The sequence below is a fragment of the Phaethon aethereus genome, assembly GCF_964289735.1.
Source record: "Phaethon aethereus genome assembly, chromosome: 3".
In the NCBI taxonomy this organism is placed as follows: Eukaryota; Metazoa; Chordata; class Aves; order Phaethontiformes; family Phaethontidae; genus Phaethon; species Phaethon aethereus.
In genome coordinates, this window is record NC_138576.1 from 81,882,731 (window position 1) to 81,902,791 (window position 20,061).

The 20,061-nt window shown below is 38.8% G+C and overlaps 1 protein-coding gene across 1 annotated transcript; it reads right to left on the reverse strand.

Annotated features, from left to right (window-relative positions):
* Window positions 1-377: 377 nt before the first annotated feature.
* On the reverse strand, window positions 378-19,594 carry PHF10 (PHD finger protein 10; the record flags this gene model as incomplete). The annotated part of the gene is made up of 12 exons (XM_081998146.1): window positions 378-976; window positions 2,467-2,655; window positions 2,941-3,049; window positions 7,837-7,992; window positions 10,403-10,556; window positions 12,078-12,187; window positions 13,389-13,538; window positions 13,649-13,782; window positions 15,111-15,194; window positions 16,013-16,143; window positions 16,669-16,775; window positions 19,526-19,594. The coding sequence occupies 12 exons, from the start codon at window positions 19,592-19,594 to the stop codon at window positions 891-893; spliced, it is 1,479 nt and encodes a 492-aa protein (XP_081854272.1). The 3' UTR covers window positions 378-890.
* Between the last annotated feature and the right edge of the window lie 467 nt (window positions 19,595-20,061).

A 20,061-nucleotide genomic window follows, 5' to 3' on the forward strand; every position in this document is an offset into this window, starting at 1 on the left:
TAATTTAGGGCATATTTAAAAAGCAAATCTATTCCTTTTCTGAGTGAGTATCTCCAGTAAAACTAATGAGCAATGGCTCTCGAGTGTATGCATGGTGAGGAGGCTAGGGTGAAGGAAGGAAAAACCAATCAGTTGCCTGAGGGGATAGATGACTGCTTGTGCTCTACGTCAAGTCAGCCATCTATCAAGCAGGGGTCTGTCCAGTCACTCATGAGCCCTGCAGATCCATGACCTGAATCAAGTGCGTGTTGCTTCTTTGCTATTGCTGCAGGGAGAGTAAGCCTTCAGCTGTTGTTCCTTGTCAATATGTTTTCTTCCCTCATTAAAAGCAATGCAGCATGTAGCATCTTGAACTCGAGAGGTGTTTTCTTACGCCTCCCTGTACGGCTTTTTGTGATTGATTTTGTTTTAGTACATCTTTATGAATAAGTCATTGGCTTGCAAAGAAAATTTCTGCTGAAAGGAATTTGCAGTACATTGTAAGAAGGTCGGGCCATGCCCGCTTTTCCTTGAAAGTTAGTTTGTCCAGGAGTATTTTTCACTTTGGTAGAGTCTTTCAAAATAACCAGTTGCTATGCAAATAGTGTGTATTTAAATTGCTCTGTAATTTTCTTTTCACAGAGCTTACTGATGAGTGCACCGAAATCAACAAAATTCTATACAAATGGTGCATGTACAATTTAAATGTCATTACTGAAAACCTTCTCTTTTTAAGTGGGAGTCACTTGGTTCACAAAAAAAATCATTATATAGCCAAAATTAAAAGTTTATTTGGTAAAAAGAAAAAAAAAAAAGTGGTATTGTTCCTCTTAGAGTGGTTGGTTAAATAGCACCAAAGTATCACTTTAATTTGTGCAGTTAAGCTTTGGACAGCAAGTTTTTTTGGTTTTTTAGCCCTCCTTGCTGTTTTTCCCCCTTCTTCCTCCTCTTCTGGGTACGGGAGGGTCTTTCTGACAACAATCACAAATCCAGCGACCTAAGAAAAAAAAGTCATCAATTATTGGGAAACTACCCTTGTTATTCACTCATCTAGTCACGCACCTTTCACCGTATTAATGGGTGCTCATCTATTGGCACTACTTCCTTTAATGTAAACAACTAGTGCTTTTCCTTAAAATGTAAGCATCTTCTCTAAAAGCTTGAGAAAGCAGCCTATAGAATTCACCCTCCCTTGTGGACTTGGTACCTGCAACAGCTGGCTACGCTGATCTTTACAGAACTCAAGAAGTGCCGGCACTGCTTAAGGAGGTGGTTATTAGGAAAGAACGTGACAAACTGTGTTTGAGTGTGCAAGTTATGTTTTCATGTGAATGACCACAGTTTCAGGTTACGGGCAGTTACTCAGAGCAGAAATGAATGGCAGTGGGAGAATGCTGCTCTTCTGCCACAGGTAACGGGGTCCCGTTCCCCAAACCAGCATCTGTTATTTCAGCACAGATTAAGCCGCTGGCAGGGGTTCATCACCAGACCTTGTACTAAAGCTCATTTTCTGAGGGAACGATAAAGGGTTGAGCAAAAAGCAGAAGCATTTAACTCTTTATATGACAGCAGGGACAGCAGGTGGAATCATAAAGGCTGCCTTGGTGATTTTATACTTTTGTAGGCATATATCTATTTTGTTTAGATTCTGTCCTTAGGCCAGCCTGAAACTTAAATCGGCCACAGAACCTGTGTACTAAAGTGACAGCCAGCGCCAGTGCTTCCCAAAATGGGAATGTACAGTACAGGCGAAGTACTGCAGTTACAGGGAATACTGTTGCTGTAGAATGCGTAGCTGCTAAGAATACTTATTCATGAACTAACTGACCATGCATTTAGTGTTACATGAAAAGCAACAGTACTGCCAGTTATTTATAGGTCTGAAGCTTTCTTTACACTGCTTTGAGCTGGCCGGGTGATAGGAGTGGCCAGGTAATTTAAAGGTACGGGCTGCCTGACACCTAGGTACATCACTTCCAGCTTTGATGTTTAAGAAAAAAATGGGAAGGGAGGGGTTTAAAAAGGTGTTTACAAATAGTAAATCCAGCATACTTTTTAATTTAGAAACTGAAATAATAGCACAAACATTTTATTCAAGTGAAAGCTATACGCCAGCAGTATACAGCAATACAGCCTCTTTACAGGTTTCTTTTAAGAAAAGAGGTAATTATTCTCAGTATTCTGTGGATATGGAAAAAAAACCCCAACCCTAGTTCTGAGTGAGACACTCTGGATTCTGCTGTAAAAGCCAATTGTACTTCCTATACAGGAACTGCCAGGTTAAACTGTGCACAACCAAATATACAGAAATAAAGCTTATTAAAAAAATCGGGTCCTACAGTGTGCTTTCCCACAGGATTGCTTACTCCTACCGTTCACACTTGTTTTCAACTATTGTTTCAAAAGCAATGCATGTGTTAGTTCTGACAGAGAAAGCCCAGGACTCAGAGGAGGTGGGAAGGGAACAATTAACTCTTACTTTATTACCTGAAGGGATAGCGTCAAGCCCCACACAGAAAGTGTGATAACCACGGTCACATACGTCACAGAACATCATTTCTTCTTCGTGGTGAGGCTGCCCACATATAATGCATGTTTTACACTCCATACATTGCCAGGGGTAAGTCTTAATCATAGCAACAAGCTCCGGGGTCATATCAAGGCAAGAAGGGTGGCCTAGATTAAAACCAATATTATTATTTTTGTGTCTGAAATGAAACATAAAATTAGTTAAGACTGGTTGCTGTTACAGAAGCTGAAGCTCAGCTCACCTCCTGGTGAGATCACACAGTGCACAGGACGTGCTAGTATATGTAGTATTAAATAGAGATGGAGTCTTAACGAAGGCCAGAAAAGGCAACCGCACTGTTGGCAGACAACTGTAGTACACTAAATATTTCCACAAAAAGATCTGCCAAACAAATTCCCTTAGGAATCCGCTCAGTGTATGCAGATACTTACCACTGTTGTCACACTGGGAGCAATGTATAAGCGCTTCAGCTTTTCCTTTCTTGTTGGACTCCTTACCCTTCAGACAAATTCCACATATAGCATTTGGAATGGCCTTTGGCTGGAAGGGTAGAAGAGGGCTATAAATTCATTCCGGAAGAATTTACAGATTTAACAGGAAATGTCATATATCTCCTTTAACTCTTAAAATTAATCAACTATCTGTTACGATGCGTGAGCCTTAAAACATACGACAGTAATTGATGAGCGGTGGTATTGAAAAATGCATAGATTAACTACATGAAATTTTGCATTGGGCACACATAGTGAGTTATATATAAATCAAATTGGAGTAAAAGCATGTCCTTGTTTCTTCCTATGAATTCAGCAGCTAACATTCCCCTCAATGTAAATTAAATGTGACATAGCATTAAAAACCTTGGCATTTTTTTCCAAGATGTACTACTTCTTTATGAATCTCCATGCAGATTTCCTGTTTATGGCAGAAATTAAATACTATTTTCCATTTGCATTACATTTGTCCCTGGATATAGAAAATTCATTACAAAAGCAATAAACTTCATTTTTGTATCTTCAGTTTCAAAATACCTTGTTAGCTACGCTGTACATGGCTATCTGTTTCACCATTCTTTCTTGTATCCAACCAGAATCGCTGGATTACCTACACACCATACACACCCTTGCATTTAACTACAGTTTTACATTCATCATCTTTCTGAGTGATCATCTGGAGTGCATTTGGGTCCATGAGATCCATTTAAAAGGTAGGAGAGAAACAGCAGGCTGTGACAACGAGTAACCTCTGTGTATGTATTCCATGTCCCAACCCAAGGGACACACCAGTGGAGCTCTAGCCTGATGAGGACCAAGGAAGAAGTAAGGCATTACAAATTTCAGAAACATTTCAGTAGTTACATTGTTGAGTTTTGACCTCTGCATAATGAAATTAGTCAGAAATGTGGTTTAAAATTAATGTAGTACTATCTGATGTTAAACTGACTAGTGCCAGAGATTTAAAAAAAAAAAAGAAACGTTGCTGCAAAGACGCAGCTAGTAGAGGGAGTTCAAGGCATACTCTGTTTTCTGCAGAACTGAATGGCTTGTCAGCAAGCAAGGAGAGTTCCAGCCAACCATTACCAACCACATGTGGGGAGAAGAATGAAGTTTAATTTAAAAATAAATAAAAAAGTAAAAACAGAACTCTCTCTCTATATATACACATATGAAAATAAATTACCGAGATCTTTTCCAATACAACTTATCTTGAAGTGCCTATTTCCCCAGCCAGTTTTTTCTAGCACCTAGCACGATACTAATTACCTTGACTAATTTTTAAGGAGTCAGGTCACATTGCCCTAAGTTTTCCGAAGTTTTCAATCTGCTTTTTAAGTTAAAACATGGCTACAGTCTGTTTCAAATTGTCTGGTCTAAAGAGTTTTATTTAAGAAAACAAAACACCATACCAGATGTTTATAGGTAACTTCCTTCAAAAGATGACAGAGGCATTAATACAGACTTTTTTTTGCTTGTTTATTTTAAAAAAGCAGAGTCAACCTGTTTCATACATAAATATAAGAAAACAATAAAAGAAGTCTAACATTCACAAACGTCTCTACAAAATAATAAATATAATGGAAGCAAAACCACACATAAACTCTTTTACTGTTAACTATTCTGTGTCCTACATGTATACCTTTATACCCTGCTCCTCCCAACAAAAGTGGCACATGCTTAAACCTTGTCAGTGTTGCAGCATTTGCCCTTCCGTTGTTTAGGCTACATTCTAATTTTTTCGTATTGCCTTTTTATCTATTTCTAAGTAAACCAAGCCTTTCTAGAATAGCAAGTGCACTTTTCTAATCAGATTTCTAGTTTGTTATGGATTTGTGTTTTACTGCTTTTAATGTACAGCAGCATACTCCCTTGTGCTCCAGCAAGACCAAAGAGCTGCTTTTCAGTCACTGTACCTGCGTTAGCGTACGTGCAGTTAACACTCTGAGAGACAGAATTCTAAAGTTAGACATGGATACAGATGCATTTATTCATTTATTAACAATGCTTCCATCTATTCTTACTTCACTAAATTTTGTTTATTAGAAATCGTGCATGTTGGGGGGTTGAGAATCACAGCCTATTAATAATAAAGTTCCAACAGTATGGAAGTATTTTTACAAAAAAAAAAAAAAAAGCAAGACTATTCACATTTCAAAACGGTTCAAGTTCTACCACCATAAATGGCTTTTAGAAACGCTAGGAAAAGAGTCTATCAAATCCAAATGGGAAGTCATAATATCCCATCTGATTAGAGAAAATTTTGCTTTCTACATCCTCACCTTATTGGGATGAGGAAGGGAGAGAAAATGAATGCAGGGTCAAAATGATGACTGCCTGCTCTGTAAGTTTTCACTTCCATGCTGCTGTGCTGCAGGTCATAAAGTAAGCATTCCATCTACACCATTTTTATTAGGTCCTAGTCTGAATGCAAAGCGTTCCATTTCCAAATACAGTGACCCGAAACAGAAGTCTTGTAAAATATAGTTTCTCAATACATTTCAGTTTTATGTGCAAAAAATCTCCTGTACTTTTAACAGTACCCTGTGTGTGCAATTGTAGTAACCAGTCCTGCAGCAACAAAGACTCGCTGCTTGTAACATGACAAAATGTAAAACACACGCTTACCGTTCTTTGCTGAAGAACTGACAATAAAAATGGCTCCATATAAAATACATTATTTCTTTTAACCAAAAATAAATCAGTGGAAATGTGTGAATCCTGTAATACTTGTAATGTGGCTATAACTATACATTTGCACATTGATGCCATAGCAGTTATCCTTCAATTTTAACTACACATAACCAAAAGATTACTGTCCTACAAAAATAGTCAAATATTAGAGAACAATACAGAACAAAAGTATTACAAAGATTTAGAATTCGCAGGGACAACATTTTAAATCAGTTAAGCCTTCACCTCAAAGTGCCTTGGCATTTAGGCACATACGGTGTATCATTATCTTGTTTCTTTATCGAGTAACAAATAAAAATCTGTCTTACCAGTTAAAACAGCTCATGGCATTGGGTTTACTGAAAGCGTTTAAACGTTCCCACAAACAAGAAAGCCAATCCTCTCGCCCTCCCCATACATCACCACCTTTGACTTACCAACAGCCTGATGGCTGATGCAGGCAGGGCACGCTGACATTGCAAAGGTGTGGCACTAAGTTTACAGCAACAGCTTGTTACTAACACAATCAGTGATTTTGAACCAGTAAATAATTGCTACAGGAATCCACTTTCAAAATGCAATGCTGTTTACTACCATTACTCTTAGACAATTAGAAGTTCAGAACTTTGCAGAAAGTTCTGCTCCATCAGTCCTCTCTCTGTCCTTTCAAAAGGCCTTTAAACAGATTGGACTAATCAAACACTTGCAGCTAGGTGTAACTTTTGTAAACCAGTGGCACACAATCTCTAAAGTCAAGTTAAAACAAAGCTAAAAGAAAATTTCAAGCTCCATCTTTGGATTTCATGTTCATGGGAATATTGGTATGCATTCTGTGTCCACAACAATTTGCAGAGTTACATATAAAAAAATATACATATGGTATCACAGTCTAAATCTCCATAGTTTGCATATTTCTTAGTAAGTTCCTGAAAAGAGAAAACACAACTGGAGCTTGCTATCTGTTATGAACTTGCACAGATACTGTACATAAAGAAAATTTATCAAAGCTGTCCAATTCTTGCTGGAAATTAGCTTCTTAAAGTAAGTTATAGTTTAGTTACTGTTAACTAAATATAGATAGTAAGTATGAATATGAAATACAAGCCATCAACAGCTCACTTCTGCTGAGACAGTTTCTCAAGATGTACTATCCTGTCAACGACAAAAATGTTCCTTTTTCCATACCCTCTCTTAACACAAATTCCTGGCTGCTAAACCCTGTCTTCATGTAGTGTTTTCCCTCTTTATGGGTCTAATCCTGCTCTCATGTAAGTCAACAGAAAATTCTCATTCCTTTCCGTGGAACAGGACTAGACAATAACTAGCTTTAGAAGTGTTACATTATATTCAGATCCTCTCTTAGTACGCAGAATAATAACACAAATAATGCATGTCAATTCCCATTTCTTCTGAAAAGTATTTTCATCCTAATCTTATTTTTATCTTAATTTTTGAAATTATTATGCAGTAACACTGATGATTTGGGTCTTAGTTTTGGCAATCACTGCTTGACAACTGAAATGTCTTAACATCCTCACCAAGTTTTTAGCTTGGATAAAAGCATATTGCCCACAAACGTTTCTATATCGTACGAACTACACAAAAAGCTATTTTCCATATACTGTTAAAGTGGTTATGTAGTGTTGCCTATACAACTGTAGTAAGCTTCTTGCCTTCCATCCTACACATAGTAACATCTCAGGATGAAAGACTGTATTTAAAATGAATGTCATAACAATATGTTCAGCCACATAGCTGCACTTAACAGCACTGATCTCTTGGTATGCTGCCATACTAAATAGTAGAAAAAAAATAATGGATGCTGAATGCTAGTTTTGAACTGGCAAGTAATTCTGGCTGCTATGTTAAGGCAGACGGAAAGATGCAGAGTTGCAGTGATAAATCCACGACTGGTTTTTCTCATGTTACTGCCTGGGAATCTGAGGAGTTAACAGAAACAGAGGCCACTGTATATCTAGGGTAAAGGAAAGCCCCACACGAAATAAAAGCAAAAAGGAAGTAAGGAAGCAAAGAGATGGAGCACACAACAGGAAAGTAGCTAGTGAAGTACAGCAAGCAGAAGTTCCATATTATTGAAAAAACAAATATTTCAGGGAGAGGCTGGTCAGTACAGAAGTTCAGTCAGGGGCTTTTTTCTTCTACCTTGTACCCAGGAACTGACTTGGATAATACAGAACGTTTGGAACCATCTTTTCTTGGAGTAGCACTTTTGTCTCTTGTTTTTTGTCTTCCCTGAAAAGAATCCTCCTGGTTGTCTGTGGCGCAATCACCTTCAGATACATTGCCAGACGAATTGTCCTATAATAAAAATACCATAGCTATATTTTTTATTTTTTGGATAGACAGACAAGTCTTTCCTATGCCCCTTAGAGTCAACTAAGGTAAGAGAAGGATACATCTTTCCTTCTGCAAAAGCATGGGGGTACATCACAGTCTATAATACCTTTGCTCATAACCATGTTATTTCTCATGCTAAGAGACTGGCATCAGCAATAGCAGTTGTGTTTTCCAGTTGATCTTGATACCAGAGTGGGGAGCACAACAGTGTAATTCTTTGAACCATTTTCCTTTAAAAGTCAGCAAGGAATCCACTATATGCGAGATGCTGTTTACAAAGTAAAGGTCCAGCAAAAAGTTAACAGTGCCCTTGCCATGCATTTAAAGTGTACTACCAAATAGCACTGCCTTGAATTAAACATGTGAAGGTTTTTTCTGCCACCCTCATCTACTACTTTCACCAGGAGCAATCTAAATATTTCATTTGGATTGCAGCAGCAGAATGCCATCAAAGGCAAAACACACTTCAATATTTAATACAGAACCAAACAACAGAATTTATGCTGCAGTTAAAGCATTTTTTTTTGAGGAATGGGGAGGCAAGAAAGAAGGGAAGAGGTTCAAAGAGGGTGAGAGATCAATGTAAGCATAATTAAGAGCAGCAGCACAAGATTTTTCTCAGAAAAGTGTTAATAAAGGCCTCCAAAAAGCTCCAGAAGAAAGCACTACGATTAATCACTTTTATTACAATAAAAATCAAAAGGCCAAAAAACAATGGTGCCCTACAGCAAAAGGCACTCTGTACAAACATCACAGTAATCAGCCTATGCCCCAGAGCCTAAAACCAAACCAGGCAGAACAGACACAGGGCAAAGGGAGGAGTATAACACAAAAGCAAAGCAAACTTATGTCGCAACAAGAAATGGTACGTTTCACCATTATTTTAGGGGAAGGGTTCTTGAGGACAGGCCCATTAAAATGCTACAGAACAGGAAAACTGCTACCTGACTCCAACAATGGGAAGAGTGAAGAAGGAAAAAGCATAAAGCATATTGTAGGACTCACCAGGGAGATCTGACGAATGGTAGGTAGCCCAAAACTCAGGAAAAGAGGCCTGACAACTGCCCACCTCCATGTTCAACAGACATTTTTCCCGAACAATATGCCCCAACAACTAGCAAATAATCCCTGCTGCCATTGCCAAACCCACTTCACAGGAACCTCATTTTAAATTTTCCCTGCACTTTTCCAACACAAGGACATTTTTCCTTCTGCATTCTGTCACCAGAAAGACTTCTCAACTTCTGTGAAAAATGAAGGGATAATCTGCTCAGTCCAGTTACTTTTCTTTACCATTGGGGGAAATGGAAGTCAGTGGAAAAGGGAACTCGGAAAAAATGGTTAAAGACCAAGTGTAAAAAAGCTGAAGTGGATTAAACCAAAATTCTGAGCTGACATTTAACACGCTAAGTTTGTATCACTTCTTTTTCTCCAAAAAATGCAAGCAGAAAGGGTGTATTAACAGCTCTCTCTCCCTTGTTAGCCTACAAGCTACCTCCTTCCTTTCTTCTTCATTTAGGAGTATCTTATGAATATTCAAACAAAATAAATGCTTATATGTCAAAATTTATCATTATATATACCCACCATCTAACATGTTATGAGTCAAACTGGGAACTGTTAAATGCACCTGTGATTTTACATTCTATTTCTCTTAAAATTAGGGTTAAACTTCTGGAAAGCAATATACCAATGGTTCAGTCGTACTAAGACAGCTCATCTGAAGCTCAGCTGCTCTCAAACACTTAAACCAGTTTCAAGGTAGGTATGTGAAAGTTTCCCTTAACTTCCATTAACAGTTAATTTTGCATTTGCATAAATAGAGAGAACATAAACATCTTTTAAAGATGTATTGTAAAGCAAAAAACCCAGTGCTTTTTATCTTCTCTTTAAATTGGAAAAAAGTAACTGTTTCTGTACTGAGTACCTTCCTGCTTCTATGTCACAAGAAGAAAAAGTTATCAGGCTATCAATAGCTTTGCTTTAGTGACAGATTCTGTGGGACTTAAAAAGCAAAATATGCTGTGACCTGAACTACAGTGTTCATTCCCCTCAGAAATGCTAGCAACTTCCCCTTGGGGAAAAGGGCATAAGGAACAGCGCAGTTGGGAAGATTCTTCAACGCTTCTTTAAAAAGAAGGAAGAAAGGGCCTGGAATTTCAAGTATTTGTTTTATTTATTTTAAAAATGGATCAAAATGGAAAGCTGGAGAGCAATGTTATAAAATGAGAAGTACTAAAAAAGGGAGTATACTTTTAGTTTATGATTCTCCATTTTGCAAATGTTAAAGATTCTACTGAGAAACTACTGAAACTAACAAAAGTGAAGGGAAAGGATTTTTTTGTTGAAGAATACTTTCAATTTGCCTCACCGAATTGCCTTTGGTTTTCCGTTTTTCATCACCTCGCCCTTCCTCTGCATCATCTGAATCTCCATCACTGTCTAACGCAGGCAGCTCTGGATCCAAAGGAGGTTCATAAAGAGCTGTGTTTAACGGCAAGTAACGAAGTTCATCTGGAGAGTATCTAAAGTTTAAAAATAAATAAACAAAATTAATTCATGTGTACTTTATGCACAAATATTGTCACACAGATAACATGGCCTTCAATGAGAAAGAGTAAGATAAGCTCCCTTTTTTCAGGAAGGCACATAGAAACATGCAGTTCTGAAAACACAGGAAACATACTAATTTCTCCTCCCAAATGTGATACCGTCTAGTACTTGTCTTCTTTGTATAACAGATATTCGTGGAACACAGGAAGTATGTATTTGCAATGTTCCAAATCTACATAATGATAAGAGGCCACGGAACTCCTAAAGATTTTTGGCCAATCCACGTTACTATGTCCAACAGGCTATGCACTTTGTTTATACACGTACAGTGCCCACATAGAACAATTCTAACCCAGGGCACACAAACAGCTAGGGTCCAAAGCAAAGTAAGCAAAGAATATAGCCATATGTCTGAGTTACTTCATTATTGAAGGAGAACAAAAAATGCATATAAAAATTAAATTTCAGAAGAATGTGAAGATCTAATCACATTGCTTATAGCCAGATACAGCTTAACATGTATAATCCACCTTTTTTTTGTTAACCTTAAATACTAAGAAAAAAATGAAAGTCCTCTTACTATTAAGGACAAGCATTTTAAGGAGTAGGATATTATTTTGATGCATATTTTGTAAGTTTGTGTCCTTCATTAAGAAGGATAAGTAGTTTCACTTGCAGCTTTTAAGTGCAAAATAAGTAAAATATCTAGTATTATTCATTCAATTAATTTAATAAAACTGAAGTCGTTCAAGAATGTCCTGTGACATGCAAATTTGGGGTGGGCTGTATGTACACACACTGGAATGAGCAAGGCATATGCCGATGAAAGAGCTTCTTTAAAGAAAAACGTGCATGTATAGGACAAGCACCATCTCTGCTGTACAGATAGTAAGACTTTGGCAAAAATTTTCAAATCAGTCTATATTTGTCAAACGGGAACGTGCCACCAGGTAAAGTCTTACATTTCTGTAGACAGTCAAGTACACATTTTTCATGAAATATAAAGATCCAACTCACAGTACCTTTGTAACTTACAAATCCAACATTAAATTTAGCCATTGTACTTTTTAAATTAAAAACTTTCTAAATATTTAAAAAAGGACAGCAAGACTGTCACACAGAAAACATGTAATCACAAGCCAGCATTACAATATTTTGATATAGCGACATTAATCTTCACACATGTGCAGAGGCAGATAAGCAAACACATGAGGGTGGCAGGAGTGAAATCAAGGTCTCCTTTCACCACAGTAAATATCTGAGCAGGCCAAATCTCAGGCACTGCAATACATCAGCAGAGACAAGTACTCTTGCAGCCACTACTATTCTGTTGACAAAAGCTGTCACGCTATGCATCTGTTAGACTAGCAAGTCTCAAACATAAAATTCATTCAAAACCTTACAATAAATACACTTAAATGTTTTCCATCTGCTAGATGTAGATAAAATTGATTAGTGCAACAGAATCAGCAGTGAGGATGCTTTTGAAATACCTTTTGTAGTACTCCTGGAACTGGCCGGGTATGAGAGCCACTGGGTAAGGACTAACCTTTGTTCTCTCTGTAGGTAAGATTTTGTATTTCCCTTGAGGCACCTGGATAATCTGTATTGTTTAATACAAAACAACGACGTTTTTGTTCCACATACAAACTTTTGAGCCTTCCTCACCATCTACCCCCAAAAATTTTGTTTAAGTAGCCAGTTTTATTGAGTTGGAACAGCTACCTGAGTCCTTCCATGGGAAATCCAATTCATTAAAATGGTAAGATATCCCACTCACAAAACAGTATTACGGATTAAGCCCAATCACTAAGGATGCAGTGAACTGAACAAACATTAGGTAAGACTGCTTCTTACAATATATTATGTAAAACAATTTTAAAATTAAAATCTAACAATTGAAACAGTAAACATTAACTTTTGTGACTGGCATCTTTTGCATGAATTATCATTGTTGGTCCATATTGGTGAAGGGTAGCAAGAACATGTCCATCTAATTATGAAACCAGACTGAACTATAAAAAAATCCCATTAGTAGCACCAATATATGGAAAGGAAAAGCTTACACAGAAGCCTTCTTTCCTTTAGACAGAAATAAAACTAATTATCCATTATCTTGTCTCTAACATGGATAAATAGCAGAAAAATGTAAGCTTTCCATAGTAGACTGCCATGTAACAATTTGCAAAGAGAAAATTTTTGCTTTACTGCCTTTACACAAGCAGAACAGTCCTACTTCAAAACGCCAGCTGATTTTTTTTTTTTTTTTTTTTTTTAACAGATCAGGCACAGAAGCATGAAATATATCTGATTGAAAAAATAATATAACACCTAACAAAAAAGGGCATAACATTGACAGGCAGCACTCTCTTAGAGGTCAAATAGTTTACTTTTTTACTCTAGGTACTGTTCAGGCAAAATTTTGAGGTGTTCCAAAAAAGAATTAGCCATTTATATGAATAGATACAATAGCAACAGAAGCTTCTTAGTAACCTAAACATCCCTCTTAGTTTTATGCTACTACCAGCAGATTAGCGACATGACAACAAGTAACACTGAAATTTTTAAAGCTTCTTGAGACAAGTATTTGCAAGTTAAATATATTTAATGTGAAAACTTTAAGATTATTATTTTTAGCAGTACTACCCATTTAACAGTAAAACTGTTTTAAGTCCCTGCATGACTGAAAAAAGACTAATCAAAAACCTTGATCATAAAATAGTTAAAATGATACCAAAAACAATGTTACTAAAACAGGCAATGAGCTACCTATTGACATTGATAAGAAATGTAAATCTGCCTACATGTGTCTGCAAATCAAAATAGGCTCTTCTTTCTTCCATCCGCTCTCGGTTTAAATTGCTGTTGAATTCTGCAGCTTTCTTGGCAGCTTTTTTAATATATTCTGGAACTTTACTGGCTTCTACTTTCTGTGTGTTCTGCTGCTGCATTTGCTGGAATAAAACCGATTTTATTAGTTCACATATATTTCACTATCAGTTTTAGAACAGCCTTTTCTTATACCATGTTACAGATGTGGTTCACTTACATGCTAGTTACTTACAGAGTACTCTTTATAATGATCTGTTATTCGCTGACGTTCTTTCTCTTGGAGTATAACAGAATACTCAGCATGTTTGGCAGGGTATTCTTTAATCATAAGATCAATTACTTCATCACTACGCAAAGCTGTTAGACCTAAAATAGATGAAAGCAATAATGATGCTATCTGGCAAAACTAACAGTAGGTTATTTATACCCCACAATGATCAACTCAAGTTTTTGAGCAGCTAAAGACAACAACCTGCTGTGCACAACGCTTCTCTCTCTCTCAAGCAGGAATGAACTTGTGCCATTTAGCTTTCACGGCTGATTAGGAGTTTGCTTCTACCCGAGGAGCTAAGGCTCATTTCTTTTCTTGCTTACAGCTACAGATCCCTTCACATTGACTCAGCCGCCTGCTAAGCCCCACTGCAGGGCAGAACCTTTGTTCTAAGCGGGACCTGGTGTACTGTTAGTTTCAGTTTCCAATATTGGTGAAGTATTAGTTTCATTAACTTGCAGAACCTTAACTGACATTATGAGGTAACCTCTCTGTACAAATCAAGGAAGACTTAACTGTGAGGGCAATTAAAAGCAGCAAACTGCACACAGACTCCTGAGTCTCAGTTAAAGTATTTGAAGTTCAGAAGTCAGAATGCCTCAGTTTGCAGTTATAATGCAGATCTCCTCCTTTAAAGGTTCCAACACAACTACTCTCCAAACATTGACGAGAGAATAGAAGTTGACTTATGTTACTACCACTGATTGCAAATATAACCTTAAAAATAGGGACAGTTAACTCAGCACGCTTCTCTATTGGCTATATGAGACAGAATGTAGCATGAGATACTGTTCTCTCCAGCGTATTTGAGTTTTTAAAAAAAAAAAAAAAATCAAGGAGAGTTGGCAGGCGAGAAATAAAGGTAGTATACCAAAAACTCTTAGTATATAAAGTGACAATACCTTTACACAAACCCATGATATACAGAAAAAAATGCGATGGGCATCATTTAATCTCTAACATGCTTCGAGTCACATATATTAGTAGAGGAAGAAAAAAAATACTTCAGGCTCTTTCAGTATAAGCCACATCAATGACATAATTCAATTTCAAGTACATTAAACCACTTTAATACACAGGCTTCTAACTTCTAACATAGACGCTCAACCACAGAACATACACTAATATTTGCTGAGTTCCAACTAACTCAGCAAAACAAGACTGATGTACTTTTTAATTTGAAAAATTATGGTGTTCTCTTTTCTAGGAGAAAAAGGTTCTAAAAGTTAATTTACAACACAGATGGGATTTTGATAAGTAATTAGAATAGATCCAAATTTTACTTTTTTATAATAGAACTGGAATACTGACACCTCATGGCCAATTTACACAAATAATAAACCAGTTTTCATTTCAGAATTTACATTTTCAGTTGAGAGTGATGCAATACTGTAACAAGGAATCTAACAATTTGTTTTCTTACCTAGTGTGCACTGAGTCTCTGTGATAACATTTAGTTCTCTGAGGTAGAGTTTCTCCTTGTGAGATAGATCTCGTCTTTCTAAATCTCAAAAAAAAAAAAAAACAGCAATAAAAATGTGCACAGTTACTCAAACTCCCCCATAAACACTGTCAAAGTATTTTGACAATTTTATTTCCAGACAGTGAGAGTCTGTATTATACTACTATTCCTACAAACACAATAATATTATAAATTAATTTTAAATTTAATATATGCTGTAGGGACGAGGTCAATTTTTCTAAGTACCCTGCCTGGAGTTATGATTTACAGAAATACTCAAGTAACTTGACAAAGGAGCTCAGATGCAGAAAAGACTATCAAGCACTGAAGGTAAAGATACATTCTTCTTTTTTTTCTTCCCTTTTAAGATGCCTTTTAAAAAAGAACTCCGTAACAGAAAAACCAGATTTGACAATTCTGAATAGTGAAGGCTCAAATCCTAGAACCTCCCCAACTCGTTTTTTAAGATTCTTCCATAGCGTAGAAATGTTGCCACAGTTCAGGACACAGAATACAGAGATATAGCTATAGAGTAAGAAATGACCAACAAAATACTTAAAAATAAAATTGAGGTCAGTTTTCAAAAGGTACTTGCTGATCTAACTCCCAAATCAGACTTGTTTACAGACTTTCAGTGGCAATACCAAAAAGTCTTAAATTACTTCAAAAATCATAGGATACATTTTCAATATGCCAGTAGCAAAAATGAGTAAAAAAAAATTATGTACAACATATATAATTCAGATCTGCTTTTGCCAGGGTCTTTTTTAAACAGTTGTCTCATGCTATAGTCAGAGACACAGACTACATCCAAACTGTATGAAGACAAAGATTTTTAGAAGACAAACTCTAATAATAAATACCTGGATATTTTCTTTTAAAGGAAGTCACACCCAAATATTCACTGACTTGCTCCTGAAGCATATAATATTCTCCTGTTTCATCTGGTGGCCACTTGTATTCTATCAAGTTTTCAGCAGGAAAATAGCTGTATCTAAGAACAGTGTTAGAACAAATCAAAGAATCCTTACCAGGGATACTTACATTTCTAGAAATTCAATAATTCCTATTTATATGTCAATGAAGAACATCTATGAAGTTGGACAAGCAGTTCAGAACACTGCATCCCGTTAATCCCTTTCAAAGTCACCTTGTTACATCCCACTTCACATATATTTCTCCAAACCAGCACTCATCAATATGCTGAGGAACAGAACATGAAGAAAGGCATAGCCACAATAGCAGGTAGGACACCAGGAAAAGCACTGTCAAAATTCACTCAAAAAATATGTAGCATTTTAAAACCACGTAAGCTGTGCTTCTGGATTGTAAATTAGATGCAGCACATTTTGTGTCACTTCAAAATATGCTGGGAGAAAAAGACAGCTAGCTACCAATGGGACATTCAGAAACATATGAAAAATATACAAGCAAAGAAAGAAGAACTAATACTTAAGCATATCGAACAATACAGTAAGACTAGCAATAAAAAAGTGGAAATTTTAAAAAATAGTATTACCCAAGGTCCTGACTAGAAGTTTCACAACTCCGCGAACTGTCCCCTGAGCCCATACGTCGTCTTTTGGATGGCTGGCTACCATCATTGGAATTTTCTTCTGTGTCATCCTGAAATGAAAATGAAGATAAATATTACAAAAATAAAGAGTATTCAGCAGATAATGTAAACCATCAAAAATATTGCAAAGCAATCCACAGTTTCAATATACCTGAAGTACCCAGCAATTTAATAACACTCTTTACGAACAATTCATAGGACATTTTATGTAGCAAATTACTCCTTGCTATAAACTAGCTGCATGCAACATAGTGGCACAGAAGGAGAATTGGGTAGTTTCTTGCTTGTTACATAGGTGGAGCACTGAACAGGCAGAGCTGTGGCTCTGACCACCGAGTTTATTGTTCTTGATGTAAACTACCTATGGCATCAGCACGGCCAGACAGCTGTAGACCCAGCAAACTTCCCTCACTGGTGACAGACAGGGACAAGACTAATTCACTTAATCAGCTAGCTCTCAAAAGCAACAGTGAGGGCAGAGGAAAAACACCAAGCCCTTGCTGAGAGCTGATGCTTATAAAAATCAAGGGAAATATTACCAAAAGCAACACAGGAGTTTATGGACACACAGTTAAAATGAAAGGAATGGTATACAGTTTACAAAAAGATGGTATTCAGCAAGTAGCAAAGTCTTGTCTTTTGTGGGTGGAAAAAAAAAAGAGGAAAACTGAAGCTGTACCACAACAGAGTGAGAAGATAAATTTCATCTTCAGACCAAAGCTATTGCAAGGGAATATTTAGAAGTTAACTTACAGGTGTCATTATTCAGATTTCATGAGATCTACATAAAGAAAGGGAATAAAGGGTAAAGAAAAAATTTAAAAGTTATGTAAAAATCTAGCAGACTAATGATTCCACTGGCCTTCTCCTGCTTTTCACTGCTTTGCTGTCTAATAACGTTATACAACTCCTACATAGTGATACATCATCAACAACCCTCAAAGCACTTAGCAATCACCTCACCCTTGCATGACTATAAATGCAAAACAGAAGGCAGAAGTGTTCAAGTGAATCATCTATTGTCACCAGTAGTAGAGGCAAGAACAAGATAGCTCTTTAAGTAACTGAAGCTCTAGAGTAGTATGGAAGAATCACCTTTCGTAACTTTTGTGAAAAGTTTAAGAAAGAAGAGTTAACCTGTTAGAAATAAATGGATCAAGCCCACAACTATACTTACATATTAAACAATGACAAGAACAATTATTAAGTCTACCTTAGTTAATATATTTCATTCTAGTATGCTTGACATATCACTTGAAATATCATTAAAAAAGACTCCAACAAATGAGAATACATTACTTTCATTATGTAACATTTCACAGCCATATAATCAATCAGGGAAAAAAACACGTCTCCTGCATTTTTTGTTTATTTAATGTTTTTCACAATTCTTTACTTTCTTTTTTTTTCTTTCTTGTGGAGTAATAGGAGTATCTTTCATACAATAAGAAGAAAAACTTAAACACAAAATCTAATGAATCTGTGCTTTCTTAATGCAGCTATACTTAAGGAATCAGGTAAGTAGAACTTCCACTAGTACTACTAATACTACTATTTCCTAGTATTGCTGAGAATATCCTGTATAAACTTAATTAGACAAACCAAGGAGCAGTCCCCAATCTGAACAATGACGCTGGAGTATTTTGTGACACAGCTACATCTCGATCTGCAGTTGATCCCTGCTGGGATGTTCCCACATGGAACATGAATCCACACCAAACCTTTTCAACTACTAGACAAAAACATGAACAGGGCCAAAGCCATGCTTTGCTATACCAAAGCTATGACGAGACTTCAAAACATTTTTAAAAGGTAGATCTAAACCTGGCAGTTAAGAGGAAGTGCCTTGCATTAGTTTCTGCTTTTCCTTTGAAATGTTCTTTTATTAAATCTGGTATCGCCAAAAAAATATGAGCACCTATACCACAGAAGAGATGAATGTCCTCTATTTCTATCTTTTCTTTCTTTTTTTCTTATGTGCTGCAAACTTCAGCAAATTCAATCACACAGGCTCACAGACTAAAACACTCTAGGAAATGAGACAGTTTGTTGCAGAGGTCTTTGCAGAAAAGTGAGATGATTTGCATTGCAATCTAAGCCGCACTGTAGTTCAACCCGTTACTGTACCGAAAATGATAAATTAGGGACAGTCTTGTGGCTTTCTTTACAAGGAAAGTCAAAACATTGCCAAAAGAAGCCCCTTCTTCCCCTGAAAACGCATGTTTTTGTAAAACGCCTGTTAGTCCTTACGAAGTAAGGTTACATTACGAATCCCTGGTATGTCTATCAAGTATAAGATCGACGTGACGATCCTTTATTATGTAATCGGAAAGGCTGCATTACCAGGATGTCTTTCAAAAAGTAACTCCCAACCTCCACCCGAGCGCGGGCGCAGGAACGGCAGCACGTCGGCGGTGCCACAAGCCCAAGCCGCGCCTGGGAAGAGCGGGTCCGATGAGGCAGGCCTAGGGAGCGGGGCCTGCCGCTAGACCCAAACTTTGTGGGCGCGCTGCCGCGGGAGGGACTGAGCGGCTGCGCCGCGCCCGGGAAGGCGCGTAGGGACTTCTAGGAAGGCGGACGGCCCACGGGACACCCGGCGGGGCCTCCCCCCCCCAGCCCCGCAACCCGAAGTTGAGCCCGGGGCGCGGGAAGCCGCCCGCCGCCGCCCGGCTCCCCTGGGAGAGACGAGGCGGAGGTCACGGCGCCCACGCGGGGGGGGCCGGGGGAGGCCTCCCGCCGAGGCAGCTGTTGCGCCGCAGCCCCAGGCCGCCGCGCCGGGCCCGCCGCCGCCTGCTCTCACCTTCAAGGACTGGGCGCCGGGCGTAGCCGGGTCGCTGTCGCAGAGGCGCGGGGACAGGACGGCCGCCATGACCGCCGCGGGACCCGCCGCCGGCTGGGCGAGGAGAAGCGCTGCCGCCGCGCGACCCGGCCTCGCGCCGCGCCCGGCTCCGCCCCCCCTCCCCCTGCGGGGGGTGGCAACGGCCCCTACCGGCCAGCTCGCGCACGAGCGCGGCGGCTCGCGCAGCTCCTGCTCCGCCCCCCTCCGGGCAGACCGCGACGACCCCGGCCCGCGCCGCCGGACCGGCACCCGGCCCGCGCCGCCGCCAACGCCGCCGCGCGGGCCCAACGCCGGGGCCCCGCCGCTGCCGCAGCCGCGCCCTCCTCCTCCTCCCGCCGCCGCTGCTCGGGCGGCCGCGCGGCCCGGCCGCGAGCGCGGAGCCGAGCCGCCGCGGTAGCGCTTGGGCAGCAGCGCGGGGCGGAAGGGCAGCATCCCCCCGCGGTGGTTAGCGCCGAGCGCCGCCGCCGCTGGCCGGCGCGGGAGCTGGCACCCGGCGG